The 22,578-nt window shown below is 36.3% G+C and overlaps 5 protein-coding genes, 1 non-coding gene and 1 pseudogene across 7 annotated transcripts; 5 read left to right on the top strand and 2 right to left on the bottom strand.

Annotated features, from left to right (window-relative positions):
- The first annotated feature begins 1,664 nt into the window (after nt 1-1,664).
- On the top strand, nt 1,665-4,131 carry LOC104720160 (putative aminotransferase TAT4; annotated as a pseudogene). The gene is made up of 8 exons (XR_015569277.1): nt 1,665-1,837; nt 1,872-1,997; nt 2,194-2,534; nt 2,690-2,916; nt 3,045-3,104; nt 3,201-3,356; nt 3,466-3,559; nt 3,805-4,131. The product of XR_015569277.1 is annotated as a putative aminotransferase TAT4 (transcript).
- Nucleotides 4,132-6,747: 2,616 nt separating this feature from the next.
- On the top strand, nt 6,748-9,357 carry LOC104717945 (cystine lyase CORI3-like). Its single transcript, XM_010435584.2, has 7 exons — nt 6,748-7,196; nt 7,374-7,713; nt 7,807-8,025; nt 8,303-8,362; nt 8,502-8,657; nt 8,755-8,848; nt 8,961-9,357. Exons 1-7 carry the CDS (start codon nt 6,946-6,948, stop codon nt 9,101-9,103), a joined length of 1,263 nt encoding a protein of 420 aa, XP_010433886.2. The 5' UTR covers nt 6,748-6,945; the 3' UTR covers nt 9,104-9,357.
- Nucleotides 9,358-11,741: 2,384 nt separating this feature from the next.
- LOC104717943 (late embryogenesis abundant protein At1g64065-like) lies at nt 11,742-12,562 on the top strand. Its single transcript, XM_010435582.3, has one exon. It carries the CDS (start codon nt 11,742-11,744, stop codon nt 12,462-12,464), a length of 723 nt encoding a protein of 240 aa, XP_010433884.3. The 3' UTR covers nt 12,465-12,562.
- LOC104717944 (uncharacterized) lies at nt 12,328-14,697 on the bottom strand. Its single transcript, XM_010435583.3, has 3 exons — nt 13,939-14,697; nt 13,635-13,764; nt 12,328-12,963 (listed from the first exon to the last, which is right to left on the bottom strand). The coding sequence occupies exons 1-3, from the start codon at nt 14,368-14,370 to the stop codon at nt 12,746-12,748; spliced, it is 780 nt and encodes a 259-aa protein (XP_010433885.1). The 5' UTR covers nt 14,371-14,697; the 3' UTR covers nt 12,328-12,745.
- On the top strand, nt 14,690-17,832 carry LOC104717941 (reticulon-like protein B1). Its single transcript, XM_010435581.3, has 7 exons — nt 14,690-14,786; nt 14,898-14,982; nt 15,445-16,227; nt 16,741-16,921; nt 17,035-17,176; nt 17,271-17,340; nt 17,430-17,832. The coding sequence occupies exons 3-7, from the start codon at nt 15,960-15,962 to the stop codon at nt 17,597-17,599; spliced, it is 831 nt and encodes a 276-aa protein (XP_010433883.1). The 5' UTR covers nt 14,690-14,786; nt 14,898-14,982; nt 15,445-15,959; the 3' UTR covers nt 17,600-17,832.
- Nucleotides 17,833-18,159: 327 nt separating this feature from the next.
- TRNAL-CAA (transfer RNA leucine (anticodon CAA)) lies at nt 18,160-18,243 on the top strand. Its single transcript has one exon. It is a non-coding gene; the product is annotated as a tRNA-Leu (tRNA).
- A 149-nt stretch (nt 18,244-18,392) lies between these two features.
- Nucleotides 18,393-22,553, bottom strand: LOC104717940 (potassium transporter 3). The gene is made up of 9 exons (XM_010435580.2): nt 22,259-22,553; nt 21,592-21,835; nt 21,256-21,504; nt 21,109-21,156; nt 20,740-21,000; nt 20,602-20,654; nt 20,198-20,312; nt 19,663-19,917; nt 18,393-19,592 (listed from the first exon to the last, which is right to left on the bottom strand). Exons 1-9 carry the CDS (start codon nt 22,259-22,261, stop codon nt 18,493-18,495), a joined length of 2,328 nt encoding a protein of 775 aa, XP_010433882.2. The 5' UTR covers nt 22,262-22,553; the 3' UTR covers nt 18,393-18,492.
- Between the last annotated feature and the right edge of the window lie 25 nt (nt 22,554-22,578).

The following is a 22,578-nucleotide window of genomic DNA, read 5'->3' as shown; positions in this document are numbered from 1 at the left end:
AAAAAAAAGTTCAAGTTTTTTCTTTTTTTGGCCGAAAGATAAATTCAAATCTAGTTTCCGATAAGTCTTATAATCCCATTCCAGTTTATATTACACGTAACACCTTTTTCCTAAGTTAAATAGGAAAACAACATTAAGGCGGCCTATCCGCTTTCTATATATACGAACAAGAACCCACACAAAGACTCTCACATCAAAAAATAAATCTACAACAAGCTTTCTTAGAATTCGAAACAGTCAAGCAGATAACCTCTTCGATCGACAATGGAGAACACTCGTAGAATCAGCTTCATCAGCATCATGATCCTCTTGCTCTTCATCAACCAGTCTACTCTTTCCTCTTCTGCACGCACCCGTCTTCTAGAAGGTCGAGATCAGCTTGTTCCCCGCCAGTTTCTTGAGAGGATTGAAAGAGATAAGGCACGCCTCAGTTTCATCTTCAGAACGATCGAGGCTGACATCGATCTGGATGAAGATTTCTCTCTCCCTATGTCCCAGTTTGCTGGATATAATAAGTTTCCTATTAAAGACAGTGGATCAAGAAAGTTATGGTGATCTGAGAGTTTACACTTAACATCTTCTTTTGCACGCAACGTGATTTAGGGCTTTTGAATTTGTTGTGTCAGGGTTTGATTTTTTGCGATTGATACGCAATGATTCAATCATGTAAACCCTCTTTTTCTATATAAAATTAATTTGTAACATAATTTTGTAAACTCTTTATCAGTTTATTGGATTGCGGTTGTGGTGATCAATTTATCTCACTGGTACATCCTATGAAATATATGTTTCATATTTATCTTAGTACATCAATTTAATTATCTTAGTTCATCCAATGAAATATTTGTTTCGTATATTGATCAATTTATCTTAATACATCAATTTCTTAGTACATAAATTAGGTTATTGTGATCAATGAAATATTTGTTTCGTAACTTTCTAGTGTTTTGTTTCTCGGATATCAAAATCAAATCTTTATCGAGAAGTATTTTGAGGACTAACAATTTTAGATTTAATTATATTTTTTTTGGGCTAGCTTTTTTAAATATAATATACTTACGTACGTGCGCATGCAAGGCATGAAATTAACACTACTTGCATGATCCGTATTTTGCGTTCCAAATTAATAAGGTCTATCATTTGGTATATTTGCTCAAAATTATTGAATATAATATTGAACCACCGTGAATATTGTAGTAGTCTTACAAAGAGAGATTAGAGATGGTATGAGAAATAATGATATTATATAGAAAGTGATCCAATTAAAATTTACCATGAAGGCATGAACTGGTTTCCTTTAAATTTTAACTTCGTCGTAGTAAGAACTTTTTAGGGACTATATATATAACCTTGACACACCTTGTTATAATTGAAGTTCCAAATATGAAATACGCTCTAATCCGATTTTGTTCGTCGAATATCTTTATAGTAAAATAAATGAACTATCGTACGTTGACAAACGTATATTTTGTGATCACCTTGAAAGAAGGATACCCACGTTCTAACATGTATGGTCTCGAGATACATTATTATTTTCTTGCTTTTGTTATCTCAACACTAATTTAATACTCACCACGTGAAATATCAATTAATAGAAAAAATATAGAAACCTTTACTATATATTCTTACTAGTACCACTCAGAGTAATCACCCAAAAACAATAATCTAACTAGAGAAATAAAAAGTCAATTCCAGCGTTAGACATAAGAAATATGGCTAGCCACGGATACGTTGATTGGCAGTTCGGAGGCAGCGATGCAGCTGAAAAGGCTGCTGCAGCCTCTCTAGGCACTTACTCTTCTGAAATCTTTAGCATGTGCGACCCTCAAGGAAAGCCTAGAGTTGAATCGGAGAGGTCCGAATTCACACGGGATTTTGCCTCCACTAAGCGAGGAGGGAGAGACCAGCCATACTGCCGAAAAGACGGTTGTTCAAGCTGTCATTTGTGGCAGGGGAAACGCCTATGCTCCTAGTATTGGCCTCTTTGTTGCCAAACGGTAAATATAGAATGTTAATGATTTTAGATTTTTTGTACAATAGAGCTATATATGTGCTGTTTTTGGGTTGGTTCAGGTTAGTCCTTTTTTGAGATTTAAGCCGAATACATTTTGATCGGTCAGGTTAGATAAAACCGGTTCAACGGAATTGGCATCCTTGTTTTGCATCCTAACTCTACGCTTATATAATTATTAGTGCTGTGGCGGATTAATAAAAAAAGAGATCTTGATAACAAGCTAACGGGAGATGATGTATATATGACTGTTGGATGCAAACAAGCAATTGAGCTTGCGGTCAAAATCCTGGCTAAAACGACAGCCAACATCTTGCTTCCGAGGCCTGGCTTTCCATGGCACATGGTCCACTCTATTTACAAACAGCTTGAGGTTCGAAGGTATGAATTCATCCCGGAGAGAGACTTCGAGATCGATTTCGACAGCGTCAGAGAGATGGCAGACGAGAACACGTTTGCGATATTTATATTCAACCCCCATAACCCCAATGGGAACTACTACACTAAGGCTCATCTTGAGCAGGTATTTACGTAATTTTAGTCTTGTAAAATAATTCACCTGAAACATGATAGGTTAGATGAACTTGGCATGCATAGTAGAAATAGATTATATTTACATCTAAAAAATAATATTAAGGCAATCAAGATGCTAATCTTTACTTTTGAAATTAATAACAGCTCGCTACATTGGCTCGGGAACTAGGGATAATTAATGGTAATTTCGGATGAAGTATACAGATGGACCGTGTTCGGGAGTAATCCATTTGTTCCAATGGGAAAACTCTCCTCGATAGTACATGTAGTTACAGTCAGGTCCATATCGAAAGGATGGATATATAGTCCCAGGATGGCGAACCGGCTGGCTTGCAGTGCACGATCTAAATGGTGTCTTCAAAACCTCGAAGGTTGGTCCTGAAAACAGCAATATGCATTATTTTCCTATATTTAATTATATATTAGATTAACAGTAAAAAAAATTAAAGAAATTAGTTCAATTCATTTTCTTGGCCATATCTTGTTTTTATATGGACAGGTCTTAAAAGCTGCTAAAGAATATCTTGAGATTAGTTCTAAACCACCAACTGTTATCCAGGTTCGGATCGCGTTTCATTATAATTTGTTCAATCTCCAGAATTATTGTAAATGAAATATTATGAATTCATATTCCATAATGATGAATTCAATATAGGCGGCTATTCCTACCATCTTGGAGAAAACTCCTCAAGAGTTCTTCGATAAGAGGCAGAGTTTTCTGAAAGACAAAGTGGAATTTGGATATTCAAAGCTCAAGCACATACCAACCCTCACCTGTTACATGAAACCTGAAGCATGCACTTTCTTATGGGTATTGATTCTATTTTTTTACATTTGTTAATTTACTATTAATTAATTTTTCACAATATTTTTGAGTTTGATGAAACCAACTTCTCCTTGTGTGGATGGGCATACCGCAGACAAAGCTGGACCCATTGGATTTTGTAGACATTGAAGACGATCACGACTTCTGTAGGAAGCTTGCTAAGGAATAAAACCTCGTCCCTTTACCTGGTAAAACCCTGATTGTGAAAACCTCTCGTTCTATAGGACGAATATACAAGATTATTTTTTTTTATTTTTTTTATTTTTTATTTTTTGTGAACACTTGTCAAATAAAAATTATAGATTAAACATGCAGTCTAGTGGTTCGTACTAGAGTTTGTTGTTGTGTCACAACGCAGTTTTAATCTGATTGAATGCATGTTGTTGACAAAAATCAAATAAAAAATATTGTGTGTTGGATTGGTTTGTATTAGGGATTGCATTTGGTCAGAAGAACTGGTTGAGGCATTCTATCGACATGGAGACTCCGAGACTAGAAGATGCATTTGAAAGATTGAAGAGCTTCTGTGAACGCCATTCCATTATAGTTGAAGCTAATGGCGTCAACTAAAGACTTCCGACTTCCGATATAAATGGGATGGTTTACTGATATGGAATAATATGAAGATTTGTGATAAATAAAATGGTGTTTTTTTTGTTAATATTCATCAATCATGCATGTATCTGTGATAAATTCTATGAAACAAATATAGTTCTATTGATTCTCAGTAGTTGAATAGATTGGTTCGATTTATATCTTACAGAGGCTGGTGGTGTTGTGGGGGTATTTTTTTAGTTAGAAACTACAAACAAAATCATACGAATCCACGTGCGAATCTTTTGCCTCTTCTTGGATTTTTATGAGCTATTGACAAAACAACTAAGAAAGATGACTCCGACTTTTTCAAACAAAAAAAAAGGTGATTCCGACTACACAAACAGCTCATAAGCTCATATGTTTTCAGTGTTTATTACGAGGAAGAAGATGATAAAAAGTTGTTATGAGTTTCAATTTATTATTTTTCTCATTATCTGTAAAATTGAGCCGCCAAACAAAACCAACGTATAATCTGATAGTGTTTATAATATACAGTAATCCTTTTTTTTTTTATCACCATCAATAGTTTACTCGATTTATCGATTAAGTGATTTCATTTGGAATTCCATTAGTAAAATATATATGAGAGAATTCCATTAATTTTGTTGACATTTAAAAGTAAATAATTCAAAAATCAAGTATTTCTGAGCAATATATAAAGGAAGTAACCATCTATTCTTGAGCTAGTTTTTGGTTTGGTATCAGAATTTATGGTTGTTTTAACAAACAAGTTCCATAAAAATGGTTTTTCACAGACCCGTATAAATGACATATCTTGTAGTGGTTTCGATATTTAAGATTTGGACAATTTTTGGAATGAGTTAGATGACATTTGTTATTACAAACTACTTTGGGTTGACAAAAGTATTATTTTCACATTTGTAATCACCTTAATTAGAGGGAAATCAAGTTTTAACATGTAGAGGCAGGCACGAGATTCATTTGTAATCACCTCTCAATTCATTTTTCAACATCCCACGTGAAATATCACGTGAATATTCGTTGGCAACCAAGATAAGTGGTGGGAAGTTTACTATGTACTATATAGGAGAGACTAAATCTTCTAGCTAAGAAAGAAACTTTTTTGGTTTTTGGGGTATTATGAATCTTATAGGGTATTACGTATATGTACATTAACTAACTTTATGTAAACAGAATATTAGATTAAATTAAATCATGTATGTGCTTGATCTTTAATACTTCTTTTGTTTCACAATTTGTTTCACAAAAATAGATATTTTGACACATTTTACACAAATTATAAAAAAAAACATTAAAATATACATGTATATCTTTATTCAATAAATTATTAATAGGTTAATTTAGTTATATATTAAAGGTAAAATTAAAAAATCTAATGTAAAAGATCTATTGAAAATGTAAAATAACGCACAAAAATAAAACTCAAAGATGACATTTTTTAAGAAACAGAAAGAATCTTTTTTTAATACAATACTTTGTTATTTGGTATGTATTTTATTGTGATCTTTGGGTGCAGTATCCGAAGTCTTCTTGCTTAAAAACACAATATGAGAATATTTGGACTACCTTTTGCCTATTTATCGGCAAGATTTTAAACCTCACACAATTATTTCACTCTCTAATTAGCTCTTTTGTTGTGTCCAAATATCCAATATAGTCTTGGAACACTTCTAATATTTTACTTTACACATTCATGTTCACCATTCTTTGTTACCTTAAGACTTAGGAGCGGGAAGGACTTGAAACCCGAGTGATTGTACGGACTGCCAAATGTTAGGGTTTAAGACAAAAAAATATTTATACAATGTATTTCTTATTTTTGGGAACCTTTAAACAAAAAAAAACTGTGCTTTTAGCAGAAGAGATAAAACAGGTGCTTTTTTCAATGCCCATGGATAAGTCTCCGGATCCTGATGGATACACTGTAGAGTTCTATAAGGCTGCATGGGGGTTTATTGGACCAGAAGTTGTTGTGGCGGTTCAATATTTTTTTGTGAAAGGTTTTTTGCCAAAAGGGGGGAATTCTACAATATTTGCTCTTATACCGAAGAAGTTGGAGACTCTTGAAATGAAGGATTATAGACTGATCTCCTGCTGTAATGTGCTCTATAAAATCATTTCCAAACTCATTGCTAATCGCATTAAAACGATCCTGCCTTCTTTCATAGCGGGGAACAAGTCTGCATTTGTTCAAGATCGACTCCTTATTGAGATTTTGCTTCTTGCCACTGAGTTGGTTCAAGGGTACCATCAAGATTCTGTTTCCAGTAGATGTGCCATCAAAACAGACATCTCTGAGGCATTTGATTCAGTACAATGGTCCTTTTTTGAGAATGTTCTGCTCTCATTGGATTTCCCTCCGGAATTTATTCATTGGATTATGCTATGTGTTACCACAGCATTGAATTGACTGGTTATTTTTGCAGTTCACGGGGTTTGGGGCAAGAATGCTTTCTCTCACCTTATCTATTTGTAATAACTATGGAAGTTCTCTCAAAAATTCTTGATAGAGCTGCGGGGTTGAGACGATTTGCATATCACCGAGAATGTAAGAAAAACTGTGCATAGGTGAATAGGCATTTGAATTAATTGTTTATTATTGATTATACTCGTGATGAGTCCTGATCCGGAGGGTGTCGCAGACTTGTATACATAATTCTATTCTACGTGTACTAATCACCTTGATCGAAAGAAACCCACACGTTCCAACGCGTAGAGATCACTCAACATACAAATTTAACCCTAAGTTTGCAAAAATATTACTTGTAATCAGCTTGATCGAAGTTTCCCACGTTCTAACGCGTGGAGACTCTACATAGATTATTTTACTATTTGTTTCTCTCTAGATTTTTTTGGGATACTCAGCACGTGAAAATCATGAGTTTAAGTTTTTTTTTTTTTTTTTGAAGTGTTGAAACTTGTACTATATAATCCCCCTCGTAGCGATGAAAACAATCACCAAACCAAAAATCTAAACAAGAGAAATATAAGAAATATGGCGAAAAATACTTCCGTCAACTGGCAGTTTATTGGTAACGAAGCAGCCAAAAAGGCTTCAGCTTTTACCCTAGGCAGTTACACCTCTAGAATCATGGCTCTGTGTGACCCTAAAATAAAACCCATTTTGCCCCCTCTAAGTGAAGCCCCCGAGACTAGCCATACCGCTGAGAAGGCAGTCGTTAAAGCTGTCCTTGACGGTAGTGGAAACGCCTATGCTCCAAGTATTGGCCTTCCCGCAGCTAAAAGGTAATATATACATCGAATTATCGTTGATCATTTAAGATATTTTTCTTGAAAAGTCCTAAGAAAAACTGTCCCACAAAAAAAGTTGTTTTACAATATGATCTTGCCCATATAACACTTGTAGTTTCACCTTAACTCTATTATGTATGACAAATGTTATTTTGTTTCCGTTGTTCTCAGTGCTGTGGCAGAGTGTCTAAGTCGAGATCTTCCGAAGAAACTGACTGGAGATGACGTGTTTATGACCGTTGGATGCAAACAAGCCATCGAGCTTGCAATTGAAATCTTGGCTACACCGAAAGCCAACATCTTACTTCCGAAGCCGGGCTTTCCATGGGACATGGTCCACGCAATCTACAATAATTTTGAGGTTCGTGAATATACTTTCCTCCGTGAAAAGAACTATGAGATCGACTTTGACAGCGTCCGTTCGCTTGTGGACGAGAACACGTGTGCGATACTTATTATCAACCCACACAATCCTAATGGGAACACGTACTCTGAAGCTCATCTTAAGCAGGTATTTTAAAGATACTCTATTTGGCTATACAACATGACCATCTCATCACTGATAATGTGTAACGTAACTATTGAATATTTCTTTATATATCAGCTGGCTGAGTTGGCTCGAGACCTAAAGATAATGGTGGTTTCTGACGAAGTTTTCAGATGGACTGTGTTTGGGAGTAATCCCTTTGTTCCCATGGCGAAATTCTCGTCGATCGTACCTGTGATCAGTCTCGGTTCTCTATCGAAGGGATGGAGTGTACCCGGATGGCGAACCGGCTGGCTCGCGCTGCACGATCTAGATGGTGCCTTCAAATCCAACAAGGTCCGAATCCACTTTTTCTGATCACTCTTTAAACATTACTACCATTCTTTATATCGTCTGTATATTTATAAGTTGAAAACATTTTTTTTACGTCCAAACAATGAGATTACATGCCATTGACATACTAAATCTATATGAATGTATTGGTTAATTTTATCACTGTATGAATAAATTTGGTGTACGTGAAAATCAAATTTTGTTTGTCGTCCATATTAAGAGTTGAAAATATCTACGCATGCGTAGTTTTCCTTGTCCTAATCTTGCTATATATGGACAGATCACAAGTGCTCTTAAGAATTTTCTGGCGATAGATAATAAACCAGCAACTGTTATCCAGGTATGGGATTTTCTAGTTCGGAAGCATACTCTATAACCAAGGAATATTTATTATTATTAATTATTATTAATTATTATTATTATTATTTTTGCATGCATATACTAACTAAGGTGATGAATTCGTGACTTTTATCATGTAGGCAGCTGTTCCCACCATCTTGGAGAAAACTCCTAAAGAGTTCTTCGAGAGGAGGCAGGCTTTTCTGAAAGAGAAATCGGACTTTGCATTTGCCAAGCTCAAAGACATACCATCCCTAACCTGCTACCACCAAACTGAAGCCTGCACCTTCTTATGGGTATTCTATTATTACTACATTTCTGACTTCTTATAACTAGTTAGTATTATATTTTGAAACAATCTTATATAAATACATATTTTTTCTCTTCTCCCAGACCGAGCTGAACTTGTCAATGTTTGCGGACATTAAAGATGATGAAGATTTCTGTGAAAAGCTTGCTATAGAAGAATGCATTGTCCTCTTACCAGGTATTGATTAATTAATCTCTCATTACCTTTGATCACGGTAATTTAACAATTTAGCTTTTAAGACAATTTTCGCATAACAACGTATATATGTTAACATGTTGGATTGGTTTAGGGATTGCTTTTGGTCTGAAGAACTGGGCGAGGCATTCTATCGACATGGATATTTTTGCTTTGGAGGATGCATTTGCAAGACTGAAGAGCTTCTGTAAACGCCACGCAACTAAAATCAAAGCTTCAGTCAATGGTGTCAAGTAAAAAGTCAATATGGATCTTTGCCTAAGTCTGTTTACATATGCCACTAAAATAAACGTGTGTTTTCTTGATCTGAGATAAGTCATGAACACATTCGTATCGTACTAGTATTAAATAAAACTGGTGTACTTATCACCAACCATGTAATGTTCTCTCGTAGTTTGCAATATTTCTACTAATAAAATTGGTGTACTTATCACCATGTAACGTATTCCTACTTTCCAAAAAATAAAATCTATATTTTTTGTTTTCTGATCGTTTGAATGGATTCGTGTGCAATTACCAGTATTGGAATATATCTCTTTAATTATCTCTTAAGTAACAAACATGGGTCGTATCGTGTAATTCAAAAGCATGTTGATTGATGAATCGGATTTCTAATTGTAGGCAAGATCACTTTATTTCATGGAAATCCAAAACAAAATAAAATAAAACAATCAGAAACAAAACATGTAATCTAAACTTTAGCTTCTCTCTTTATCTACAATAATATTTTGGGTTATTTTTTTCTTTTAATAAGAAAGTGGTTCTTGCCCTAAACCCTATACATTAATTTTATAGGTTCTCTAATTAAATTAAGTATTAAGTCACATCAATTACATATTTTTACAACTACAATTTTATAGATCAAATTATATCTCATGGCACAAAGAATACTTAGTAAAAATAACTAACAACGATGAGTAAATCATTACATCGTACATCTCCAAGATTTTGTTGTTTTCCTCATCAATTTGCTCAATGACAGAATTTGACAGAATTACTGTGTTTTTGTCGTATTCTGTACATTTGATATAGTCATGCAATATGCATTATTCGAGGTATATAATTTTCTTTTTTGTCCTATATGTTCGTGTTGAATTCCACGTGATACATCAAATTTACAGAACAATGAAGAAATTTTTTAAAAAAATTGATATGTTGTTGGAAATGGTCTACGTATCCTATATATTAGTCCCCATCTTTGTCCAATTTTTGATGTGATATTATTATTTTTAATACATGTTTTTTTAGGATGATGGTCTTTTAGCCATAGATTTTAAAATTAAAGAAATATTTCTTTTAATATAGGTATATATGCATACGTTTCCAAAACGTTCCATTTTGTAATTTTTGAAAATTATCGTTTCTCATTCCGAAATGTTTTGTTTCTACGTATCCGTTTTCGTTTCCATCCAACCTAGATGGTAACTAATATCATTGTTAGAAGAGTAGAGTCATCAAAAACTAAAATATTAGTTATAAATCATAACATAAATAGCAAAATATTGATATCAAAGAAGTTAATTGTGTTAGAGAATTGCAAAAACAATGAAGAAAAAGAAACACACTTAAGTTTGACATTAGGAATAATAAATAAATAAATAATTTATCCTAATTTATTATTTTGATTTTAGCTTTAAGTTATAATTTGTTTTTTTTCTTTCTTTCTAGTAAAAACTTTGTGGTTCTATTAATTTAAAAGCATTATGTTTCTCAACTTAAGCTTATATGATTAGAAACAAAAATTGAAGGCCGTAGGCCAAAGTTTCTTTTTTGCCTACATAGGCACGGCTTGATGGGTCGTGTAAATAAAAAGCATGTTGAATCGGATTCAGACTGAATATGCAGTAGATCTTTTGTTTCAACATATTAATAACTATACCCAAAAAAAGGATCATTAATTTCCTAAAGCTGTCTCGGTTCAAAATCTTATTGGACTGAATAGCCAAGAGCACTTCCTAGTTTCTAACACGTACAAACCGGCGTAAACCATATCTCGCTGGGATTCTTATTATCATAGTTAGTCATCTTTTATCGTATCTTACAAGTTGAAAGTAAAAAAGTAAGGAAAAGCTTAAAATTCTGGAGATGAAAATTCAGTTTAACATATGTCCGAAAAAAGACAAAAAAATCATTACAATTATTAAATCAAATATTCTGGATCTAATGAAAGTAAAAATTTACTTTTTTCATTCAGCTATGTAAACCACTAAACTGGAATCATACAAAGCCAAGAAGTTATCATGTCAAATTTAGACGCTTCGCAAATTACAATCAACTCCTAGTCTCCTCCCACTTTCTGTTCGTTTTCTTAGTCAACTAGTCAAATACAAATCGGTCTTGTCATCAATGTTTTAGATGAGTACGTTACATGATTACACCCAGGACAAAATTTACTAGGTTTACGTTATCGTATTTTTTACCCAAAAGCGGATTGTTTAACTCAAAATAGTATGACTATAGTCTAGAGATACTAATTTTTGTATACGTAAATCTCCGACCACTGAATTTGTTACATGATCTCGAGTTTTTAAAGAATCTTGTGTCGTGACCCAAAAAAAAAATTTGTTTTGTCCAGTCTGCTTCATAAACACCAATCACATCAAAGATTAGAAGAATCACAATTTTTAATGTTTTACTTTTCTTAACACAAAAGAAAAGAAAAATGATTGGCGACACTTATCTCAACTCACCCCACTTCACCTTTGTCCAAGTCAATAGGTCAACCTTATTTATTTTTCCAGGCAAACGCGTAACGGAAAATTACAAACGAAACACTAATACATATACTGATATACATATATATATATAGCTATATACTTTTAAACCTCTAAAATTAGTTTTATACACATTAACATACAAGAAATTTGAGTTAGCCATGGCTGAGTCTAACGAGGATCATAAGCCTTTAGCCCCACTTTATCTCACAACCCGGAGTGACCAACCAAACGAAGAAGATCAGTACCACCAACACGACCAAACCAAATACGTCCATTCACATGCAAAACTCATCTTATGTTGTGGTTTCATCGCATCTTTAGCTATGCTCATCGCAGTCACCTTCATCGTCCTCTCCCTCACGGTTTTCCATCTCCATAACCCAAAACTCACGGTCGACTCCATATCCGTCATCCAACGTTTGGATTTCGTCAACGGTAAAGTCAACACGAACCGAAACGTTACAGTCTCATTCGATATCTCATTACATAATCCCAATCCAGCACGGTTTAAAGTGAATGAAGTTACGCTTTTGTTTAAACACGGTGAATCCGATGTAACTGGGGAAAGTATTCGAAGAAGTGAAACTATTCCAGCGAAACGGACGGTTAAGATGAGCCTGACGGCTGAGATTGTTACAACGAAGCTGCTAGCATCTGTTCCAGGTTTAATGGAGGATTTTAACGGAAGAGGAGTGAGGCTGAATAGTAGTGTTGAAGTTAGAGGTAAAGTGAAGATAATGAAGATTTTCAAGAAATCTGTTCATCTTATAACGGATTGTTCCATGATGATGATGATGAACAACTCCTCAATGGTTACATTACTCTGTCTCAGAAGAACACATGAAATGACTGAAAACATGTCCAAATCTAAACAAGATTAAATTTTGTTCTACGCTTATTTATATATGTCTGTAAATACCGAATGTGAAAAGAAAGAAATGCATTGTCGAATCAAAAGATAAGAACGTTCTGCTGGAAACTAGAGCTCTCCTCTCCGGCAACACTAATTATAACACACACAAAAAAAAACCCTCCATTCTAAAGGATCTTGAGTCCTAAGAAGATGAATCCGTTCATTTTTCCATCAACGTTTGAGAGAAACAAGTATGAGAGTACCATTTGGGATTGCACCGGATAATCGCAGTTAATATGACTCACTGGTTTATTTCTTTTGCTGGTCAGTGACACGTCCTCCGGCAACCTTAACGATGGGTTCGTCTTTGGACTTTATCAGCTTTAGCGCTGGATGAACCTTGAGGTCTCCTGCTAGTATCTTGTTCCCAATATCCAGTTGGCTGAGATCTACTTCTATGTATGGTGGGATAATCTCTGCTGGGCATAGGTACTTTACCGTTCTTTTTATCGTATTCAGAGATGCTCCTGCAAAAAGATTTAAGAAATGGTGATCAATATTGAAATCTAACTAGAAACTAGTGATCTACAAATGGGTAGTGAAACTTAAAGATCCCAAAAAAGGATAGCCAGACTGAGATACAAACCACTAACAAAAGCTGGGGTCATTTTTATACCAATATATAGCATGCAAACCGGAAATTGATCCCTAAAACCCACATATAGATTCATTTTTCCTCGAAGTAAAGCTTTGTAAAACATCAAAAATAATGCCAAGAAAGGATAAATAAAATAATGCTTTGTGAAGTAATGATTACTTTTCATCACCAGAGCTTCGTTCAGACTAATCCAAGAAAGGTAACTGAGACCAGTGCACCATCACTTCTCTACAGATTAGAAGCTCAATGAACTCCAATCAAGACATACTTTAATGTGTAACCTAACTAGTTCAGAACTCAAGAAATGAGTGTATTAACCTATGTCTAGCATATCTACTATACCATACAGGACTCAATAGCAATTCGTTCTCAGCAACCAGAAGTTAGAAAACAACGTAGTGGTCAAGACTAGACCGGTGAAGGTACAGTGATTCCTGGGTGTAAGCACCTAAACTAACTCACCACTAGGTCCAAGGAGCTCAAATGCTTATAAAGATCCAAGACTAAGAGAATCCTATACATAAGTAAAAGGTTGATTACCTTTCTTTAATCCAGGAGACACATCATCTCCTATGAACACAAGAGGGATATCAACCTTCAACAAAGCACCTGGAGGCGCTCTAATGAACGTCACATTCAGTGGAGCATCAGTTCCAGAATGCAAATGAATCTGAAATATTTCAAAACACGAACTTTCTAAGAACTCAATACATAAACCAATCAAAACAAACACACCATTCTCAAAATTAACAAGCCAAGATTCACAACAAATCATACAATGCAATCTGCAGTACCAAAAAACCCAAAATTTCATCAATTTGTGAAAAAAAGGAAGAAACTTTACTGCTCTAGGCAAAGCTCGGACTTTCTCAATGACCTCATCGGAACCAATCTCAGCTCGAACCTCAACATCAAAGAGTCTCGAGAGGAAAAAAGAGTAACCCAAATGAGTCACAAGCTTCCTGATCTGATTCGTCTGAACTGAAACAAGCCTCTTGTTTCCTCCGTGTTGTCCATCCTCTTGTTCGAATATGATTGAAGGAACTCTACCGGCTTTACGCTCTTTCGCCGATATGCTCTTGCCTGAGACAGACCTTGGAACGGCGAGGATCGTCTCCGCGTACTTTGGATCGGGTCGAGGGAATCCAGGGAGGTAAGTTAATTGGGTTTCTAGAGGGGTATGATCGAGAGCTAAAGCTGCTGCCGTCGCCGCCGGAGAGAATAGCCGGAGGTTTTGTAGGGTTTTGGGTAGTGTTGTTACACGACGGAGCAACATTGTTTACTTTACCAGTCAGAGAGAGAGAGGAGAGAGCAAAAGAATGGGTTTAGGAGCTGTGTGTGACAGTGTTACAGAAATGTGAGGTTCCGTTTCTCCAATGAACGTCGTCGTTTCAATATCTAATGGGCTTTATTTTCGTGGACTTTTAAATAAAACTCAACCCAATTATGACTGAACTTGATACTATGATTCAACGGATATTCCATTACCTATTTTATGTAAATAACCAATTTACCCTGAATGTGTAGCATGGAACTGTATTGAGTTGAGGGTAAACTCGTCTGAACAAAAAATATGGCCTCCATGAGTCCCATTTTAATAAGCTTCATCTTGCTCTCTCGACCAAAAACCAAAAGAAACAAGAAAATGAAAAGAAAAACACATTTCTCTGAAGAAAAATCTTTGAATTCATGGTATTATTTTTGTTATAACCATTTTGATTATGCTTATAATCCTATCATTACTTTATTATCATCACTCAGATTTAGCATTTATATTGTGTTTTTTATTTTTTTCGTTTACAGAAGTCAGAAGAGAGAAACTGAAGAGGTGTTTGTTGAGACAGACAATGGAGCTTCTACCTTTTTCACTTTGTCTTCCATGTGCAAGGTAAAATTGTCTATGCTTACTTTCTCAGAAGAATAGAAAGTACAATCGACGGTTTGAGCTTTTTTTGTGTATGAAAATTATGAACCATAACTTATGGATTTTAGTTTTTTATTCCTCCTTCCGGTTTATTGTGGTCGAGTATCTTTCTGTAATGGGCCCTTAAGAGGGCTTTGATTAGATCAAGTAAAGTCCATCATCTATACTTATTGGGCTCCACTCTTTGTAACTTTTTATTTTTTACATATAGTAACTTTTTTTTTTACGAGTTATATATATTAGACTATTAGTATTTGACCCAAAAAAAAAAAGACTATTAGTATATATTTTTATTATTTTTTAGACCTATTTAGTCCAACTATTTTTTTTGCCGACTCCCATTTTTATTCATTGGCGTTAATACATATAATAATAATATTGAATTATTTAATAAATTTTTTTTGAATGTGTCCTTTTTTGACGCAGACCGAAAAAGAACGTGACGCATGATACGAACGGCTGAATATTTCGCCACGTGTTTTCCGAATTAAAAAAATGGTTCGATCGTACAGCATCTCGCTTCAGCCGCGTGACACCTGATCATTACCAAATTACTTAGCGCAAAACAACGCCACGTAACGTCCCCTCATGACGGGAGCCGTTAACTCTGACGGCCGTCACATGTCGACCACTCCTTTTTGGGGCGAAAATGTATTTTGTGTTTTCCCTTTTGGCTTGGGGGTGGGGGGGGGGGGGGGTCTCTAATTAAGTAACGACCGAACGTATTAGCTTCGGATCCGAACCAACCAACGGTTTAGATTAGTTTGGTTATTTCAACGGATGAGATTCGAGTTTCGAATATATTTCTTCTATTTTAGGCTTGGAGATCTTTTTTCTCTTCTTTGTTTTTCTCAAAAGGTGAAGCAGCTCAAATACTGTGTTCTCTCTTTGTTTGTTTTGTTCAATCGAAAAAAGAAAAGAAAAGCTAAGATCTTTGTGCGATGGCGGAAGAACATAAACACGATGAATCTGTGATCGCTCCTGAGCCAGCTGTTGAGGTTGTGGAGAGGGAATCGTTGATGGACAAGATATCGGAGAAGATCCATCACGGTGGTGATTCTTCTTCTTCGTCTTCATCGTCTGATGATGAGGATGATAAGAAGAAGAAGAAGACGAAGAAGCCTTCTTCCCCTTCGTCTATGCAGTCCAAAGTTTACCGCTTGTTCGGTAGGGAGAAGCCTGTCCATAAGGTTCTTGGTGGTGGAAAGCGTAAGTTTTTTTTTTTTTTTCTCCGATCTGGTTTTCATTTTCATCGGTTTTTGTGTGATTTGGCTTGATCTGTTTCTGATATGTGTTGTTTGGTTTGATTCTTTCGTTTTTTCGATGTGGGATTAGGTTTTTTTTGGAGATGGTGAGATTTGTGGTTTTGAATCTGCATAACTTGTTTACAGCGAGCTTTGTATTGGCTTAGGGTTTTTATTATACTCGTTGATCTGGATTGACTATTTGTGTTCATTTGGTTTTGAGGGTTTAGTGTCACATTTTGGGGGTTTCTTTCTAAATGAATGGTTTTGATCATAAATATGGTTCCTTTAGAAAACTTGATTAACCATTTGCTTTGTAGATTGTTTTTGATGTTACGACTTTTATCTTGTTTAGAGAACTATAAACTTTGATAGTATTGTTTGGTGTATCAAGGTCCGTGTTTTTTTAGTTTGATTGATTCTTGTGTATAATATATGTCATGTTTGCACAAACTGATTCATCATCCTGTATTTGCAGCGGCTGATATATTCATGTGGAAGAACAAGAAGATGTCTGGTGGTGTACTTGGTGGCGCTACAGCCGCTTGGGTTTTGTTTGAGTTGATGGAGTACCACCTCCTTACTCTTATCTGCCACGTGATGATTGTTGTTCTTGCTGTGCTGTTTCTGTGGTCTAATGCCACCATGTTCATTAACAAGTGAGTTATTGACCAATCTAGTGAATTTTTAATTTGTCTGAGATGCTTTCTTTCGCGTCTTAGCTTTAGATCATCATTCACTTGTGCACTGTTAACAATTGATATTCTGTCAGGTCCCCACCAAAGATTCCTGAAGTTCATATCCCTGAAGAGCCTATTCTTCAGCTTGCATCTGGGCTCAGAATTGAGATCAACCGTGGATTCTCTACTCTTCGTGAAATTGCATCTGGAAGGGAGCTAAAGAAATTCCTCATCGTAAGTTACAATGTGCTAAGTAGAAACTATTTGGGACTTGGTACTTTTTATGTTTACCCTGGTTTTGACAGTAATGTATCATTGAATTGAATAGGCTATTTTCGGGTTATGGATTCTCTCAATCTTGGGTGGCTGCTTCAACTTCTTGACATTGGCATACATAGGTAATGCTTAATCTTCCATACCACCTAGTGTTTTCCTTTCTGTTATCTCACTGAACGCTGAATGACTAAATCTTGTTTTGCTGCAACAGCTCTTGTGCTACTCTTCACGGTTCCTCTTGCCTATGACAAGTATGAAGACAAAGTTGATCCATTAGGTGAGAAAGCGGTGATTGAACTCAAGAAGCAGTATGCAGTGTTGGATGAGAAGGTGTTGAGCAAGATCCCTCTCGGCCCGTTGAAGAACAAGAAGAAAGACTAGGTTTACACCAACGTTGGCCGTGGCTAGCAAAAGGGTGTTGTGAAATGGTATCGAAAGTTTTATGTGTTTTGGGCAGTTTTTTTAGGTTGGCTCGTTCGGTCATGTGAATGAAAACTTGGAATTCCCCTGACTGCTTTGTTTTTGCTGTTTATGTCATTGTTGATCAGCGTCGAGGGATATAAGTAGTGATATTTCTCTCTCTAAGCCTCTATATAACTAAGAATTTTACGATATTTGAGTTTTGCAATCATGTGTTACTACTGTTGTTGTTTCTCTATCTTCTACTCTTTTATTACATACGTAAGTGGAAATCATTGTATCCCGCAAGAGTATCGAATTAATAAGTTGTAAGAAGCTTATAAAGTTTACAGTATCTTGCTACCTTTTTCCCTCGAGAGGAAAAGAAACTGTTCCAGATCTTTGGAAGGAGGATTCGGTGGTTTCACATGGCCTTTCCACAGCCAAGAATGTTTGGTGAACGTCGTTGTAGTAAGTAATGTGTGAGAAAATTAACATCTTATATCTCGCTAAATATACACCGAGTGAAAGTTTAAGCATAAGTCAGGGTGGCCGAGTGGTCTAAGGCGCCAGACTCAAGTTCTGGTCCTCGTGAGAGGGCGTGGGTTCAAATCCCACTTCTGACAAATTGGTTGATTTTCTTTTGAATTTGTGCTCAAAAAGATTTAACCTGTTCAGAGTTTTATGTATACTTTACATTTTTGGATTTTCTTCATTAGACTTACTGATCCATGAGTTCTCAGCAACACAAAGGTAACCAAAAACAAAATAAGAATTTTTGTAAACTATAAATATTACAAAAATGAAAACATCATATCCAGATTTATAATACTCTGAACCACAAAACTCTCACAGAAAATATCAGTAACAAAAACTCACAAGTAATAGTTCATGCCCACTTTGATCAAACAAATATGAGGAATATTCAACATCACGCCTGGGCTCCGGCAATTCTTCCTCAAGAACGAGTAAGCCATGTTTATCACCAGCCGTTTCACAAATACTGAGTTCCGCTTTGCCTTCACATGACCATGCCCAACAATGTAAGCCACTTCTGCGTCCTTAGCGTTTACCAAATCAAACAGCTCCTCTTTCACCTGAGGTTGCCTGAACTTAGTGTCCATTGGTCTGAACTGAAACATCCTTCTCATGCTCAGCCTCGGAAGCTCTTGCTCATACTCTGCTCTCAGTCTAAGCAGAGCCGGAGATTTGCTGTTTGTTACTGTTGTCTGTGATCTCGAGCTGCCTGCAATGTTGGCCTCGGATATAGACCGAGACAGCCTTGTCCCAAACTTGTTTGAGGCTTTCACAACAGCGAGCCGACCGTCAATGGAACGGTCAGTGTTAGAGCCGCCGTAGCCTTCGGATTCTAGCTGAATAAACTCGGCGATGCTCATCACCAGCTCGTCTTCAAAGTCGTCTCCATCTTTGTTCACGTCTTTATAGCCAGCTCGGATAATACATCGGTACATCCTGTATGTTTTCGGTCCAATCCGGCCGATAAGGTATCTTTCTTTCTGCGGTACATACGGGATAGGGACAGTTTTGCAGCACACAAAGACGACAACTTGATAGAATGCCGGTAAGTTCGTTAGAAAGTGAGTAAATGTGGCAGGGACACCACTGGCCAGCTCGGTGTAGATAAGACCCATCCCGGGGACTTTAATGATCCCGAGGCTTGGGCCGAGACTTAGGATTGACTTCATAGGGACCTTGTTGTGCTGGTCGCATAGGTACTTCTTTCTGCTGCCATAATGCCATACATATGAGATAAAGGTGAAGAAGAGGGAAAGGAGGAGAGTTATCCAGCCTCCTTTAGGGATTTTGACTAAGGCTGATGCAACGAAAACAAGTTCTATAGTCCCAAAGAAGAGGATGAAGAGGACGGAGAAGACGATGTTACGGTTCCAGACAAAGTTGATGATGAGAGGCATCAACCAAGTTGTCACAAAGGCTAGAGTCATGCAGGCGAGCCCTGGAGAACAAAGGATTAGTTTAATGAAAACGATGGAAATTATGAGTTTAATAGAAGGTTAAACTCTTACCAAAAGCAAAAGCTAGGTGTCGAGTGTCTTGGAAACAGATGGTGACAGCGAGAGTGAGGATCATTACAACCCAATTGATCTCAGGAATGTAAATTTGGCCAAGGACCCATCTTGGTTTGTGAACAATCTTCACACGCGGGAAGCATCCCAATGCATAGCATTGTTTGACAATCGAGAACGTAGCAAATATGACTGCTTGGCTTGCGACCATTGCAGCCAGCATAGCCATCATGAGAACCGGCCAGAAAAATGGATCTGAAAAACAAGAACAAAACACATGCACATATGACAAACTACATGACCAACGAGGCGCACATGAATAAATATTCATATTACTTGCAGAAAAGAATAATAAACCCGAAACTTTGGATCTAGACATGCATCATGGACAAAATCCACCACTAAAACTTCCCAAACACTGAAGGTCAGGTACATTCATTTGCGAAATTGTAGTACTCTGGGACTTGTATTGGAATTCATAGAGGCAGTTAAGTACAGGAAAGAGACGTGAAAAGGAGATTCACCAAATTATTACCTGGAATGGAAGAATAAAAGCTTGAAGGTAGAGCAGAAAAATTCTTTGACAAAAACGCAGCTTGACCCATGTATTGAAGCACCAGACACGGGTAAACAACACAACAAAACGCAAACTGCATAGAACCATGAGATTGCAAAATGTTATTGTTTCTTCATCTTCAGTAGCCAACAAAAGATGCCGTCAAATAATAAAAACAGTAACCAGATTCTAATAGTGTATCATATTTTCAAATTCCCTAGGTCAAGAATAAGTCCTTAATATGACCACTAGCTTATGGATTTCTTCTAGCAACAAAAAACTTCTAGTGGTTGTACAATGCAATTCCTATAGAACTGCTATAAAAGTCTCTCCAGATGTTTCTGCTGCATGATTTAAAGAACAAAATTAGCTGCTTCATATACCCTTATAGATGTAGCTGTAAATTGGCCTAGTTCAGCAAAGATAGCCTCCGTTCCTGAAGTTAGAAAAATTGCCGAGATGAGACTTAACATAGCATTAACACTTGATGGGTCTATTCAGAACATAAATGAACATATTACCTGTGATGCATAAAAGAATGCCTCCAAGGGATAGCCATCCATCTATTCCCGTCTCTCTAAAGAATACATAGATATAGTAGGGAGATAAGGCTTTGTATACACTGGAGTTCCAAGTCACAATATTGTACACACCAACAGTTGCAATTATCAACAACCACAAAATCATTATCGGTGCAAATAGAAAGGCAACTTTATTTGTGCCACGGTGCTGCAGAACAAAAAGTCCAACCAGTAAAGCGCATGCTATCATGACCACAGTACCTAGGCAAGCAACACATAGGTAGAGATGTATAAATCACAATGAGGGAAATGTGTAAACGTATATAAACAAGATACGCAAGTAAGAAGATGATAACAAAGATTACTTACTATGCTTCAGACTTGTCTTGGCCACAAGCCCATCAATAGATGAAGAGACTACAAGAAGATAATGTTAGATGCTAAACCCTGGGAAAGATAAAAATGGTAACGTACTACACAACCAGACAGAAGTGAAAGCAAGGATTGCCTAATAACCTGAAATTGCTGGTGTAAGGACACCGATGGTAATAACCATGGAAGTTCCTACCAAGACTAAAACAAGCAAAGCTGTTTTTGATCTTTTATTTCGTTCTATAAGGCTTTTGAAAGCAGAACTGGGCAAATTTCTACTTGCATCTCCAGGGCCATAGTATGTGGAGATTTCCTCATCAGCCGCTTGCTGATTAGGAAGCAAAGAAAATCTTGCGTGTCTGCAGAGCAAAGCATACAAAGCAAAGATCCCTCCTGCAACAGAAACCCAAGACTTACATCCTAACCCAAGTATCACAAGAAAAATAAAAAACGGATTCACTTAGCAACCACTGGTCATACCGTCACCATTGTCATCTGCACTTAATACAAAAACCATGTACTTGATGAGTGAAAGGAGAGTTATGGTCCAGAATATCAAAGAAAACGCGCCAAATATGGTATCTTCTGTTTGATGATGTCTCAATCCTCCGTAGAAAGTACATTTATACACGTAGAGAGGAGAAATACTCAAATCTCCAAACACTAAACCAAAACTCTGATATGCTAAAAGGAGGACCTGGTTACACCTGTTTCTCCTATCAGCCTGATTCAAGAGAAGACAACAACAACAACAACAACAACATCACACTTATAGCAACACGCTTACACATTCACAGATTATCAGTGAATGCTCATAATTCATTCGAACACCATGAAATCTAACTGCAAGAAGCCTAAGCTTCCCGACGAAGCTACAACGTGGTGCAAATCAGATCATAAACTCAGATATGCACTGAAACAAATCGTTTACAGTAATTATACTTTCGGAAGTAACACCAAGTCAGATTTCAATAGCTTGATTGAAAAATTTAGAATCAAATAGATGAATTCAACGACGATAGAGGAAGTATCGGCATTATTCGTTTCAGATTCTCTCACAATATTTCTAATTGACATCAGAGTATATCAATTTAGAATCAAGAGGAAGCTAAGGGGTTTAAGATTGCAGACGTATCGGTTGACATACCATGATTCAAGCCGCCGGCGAGTAAGAAGCGGCGTCGCTTGGAGAGGAGATCTATAAAGATCAGCCGGAGACTAATTTCTGAGAAGATGAATCCGAATCGAATCTAGAGGAAAGCTGTCGATGATCATTTCATTTGTTTGTTTTATATTATCGAGAGAGGAGATAACATTTTAACGGACTCGATCCAAAAGCTCGCGGTCCTTCTCCTTCTTCTTCCTGTTAATTTCTTCTTCTTTTTTTTCATATTTTTAATTGTTTATCCCAGTTGTTTTTATTATTTTATTTTTGTGAGAATATATTGCACCTTTGTTATTATTTTG

The sequence above is a fragment of the Camelina sativa genome, chromosome 10 (genome assembly GCF_030686135.1).
Source record: "Camelina sativa cultivar CO46 ecotype springtype chromosome 10, ASM3068613v1".
In the NCBI taxonomy this organism is placed as follows: Eukaryota; Viridiplantae; Streptophyta; class Magnoliopsida; order Brassicales; family Brassicaceae; genus Camelina; species Camelina sativa.
The sequence above is the reverse complement of the archived record's forward strand: the minus strand, read 5'-3'. Positions and strand labels throughout refer to the sequence as shown.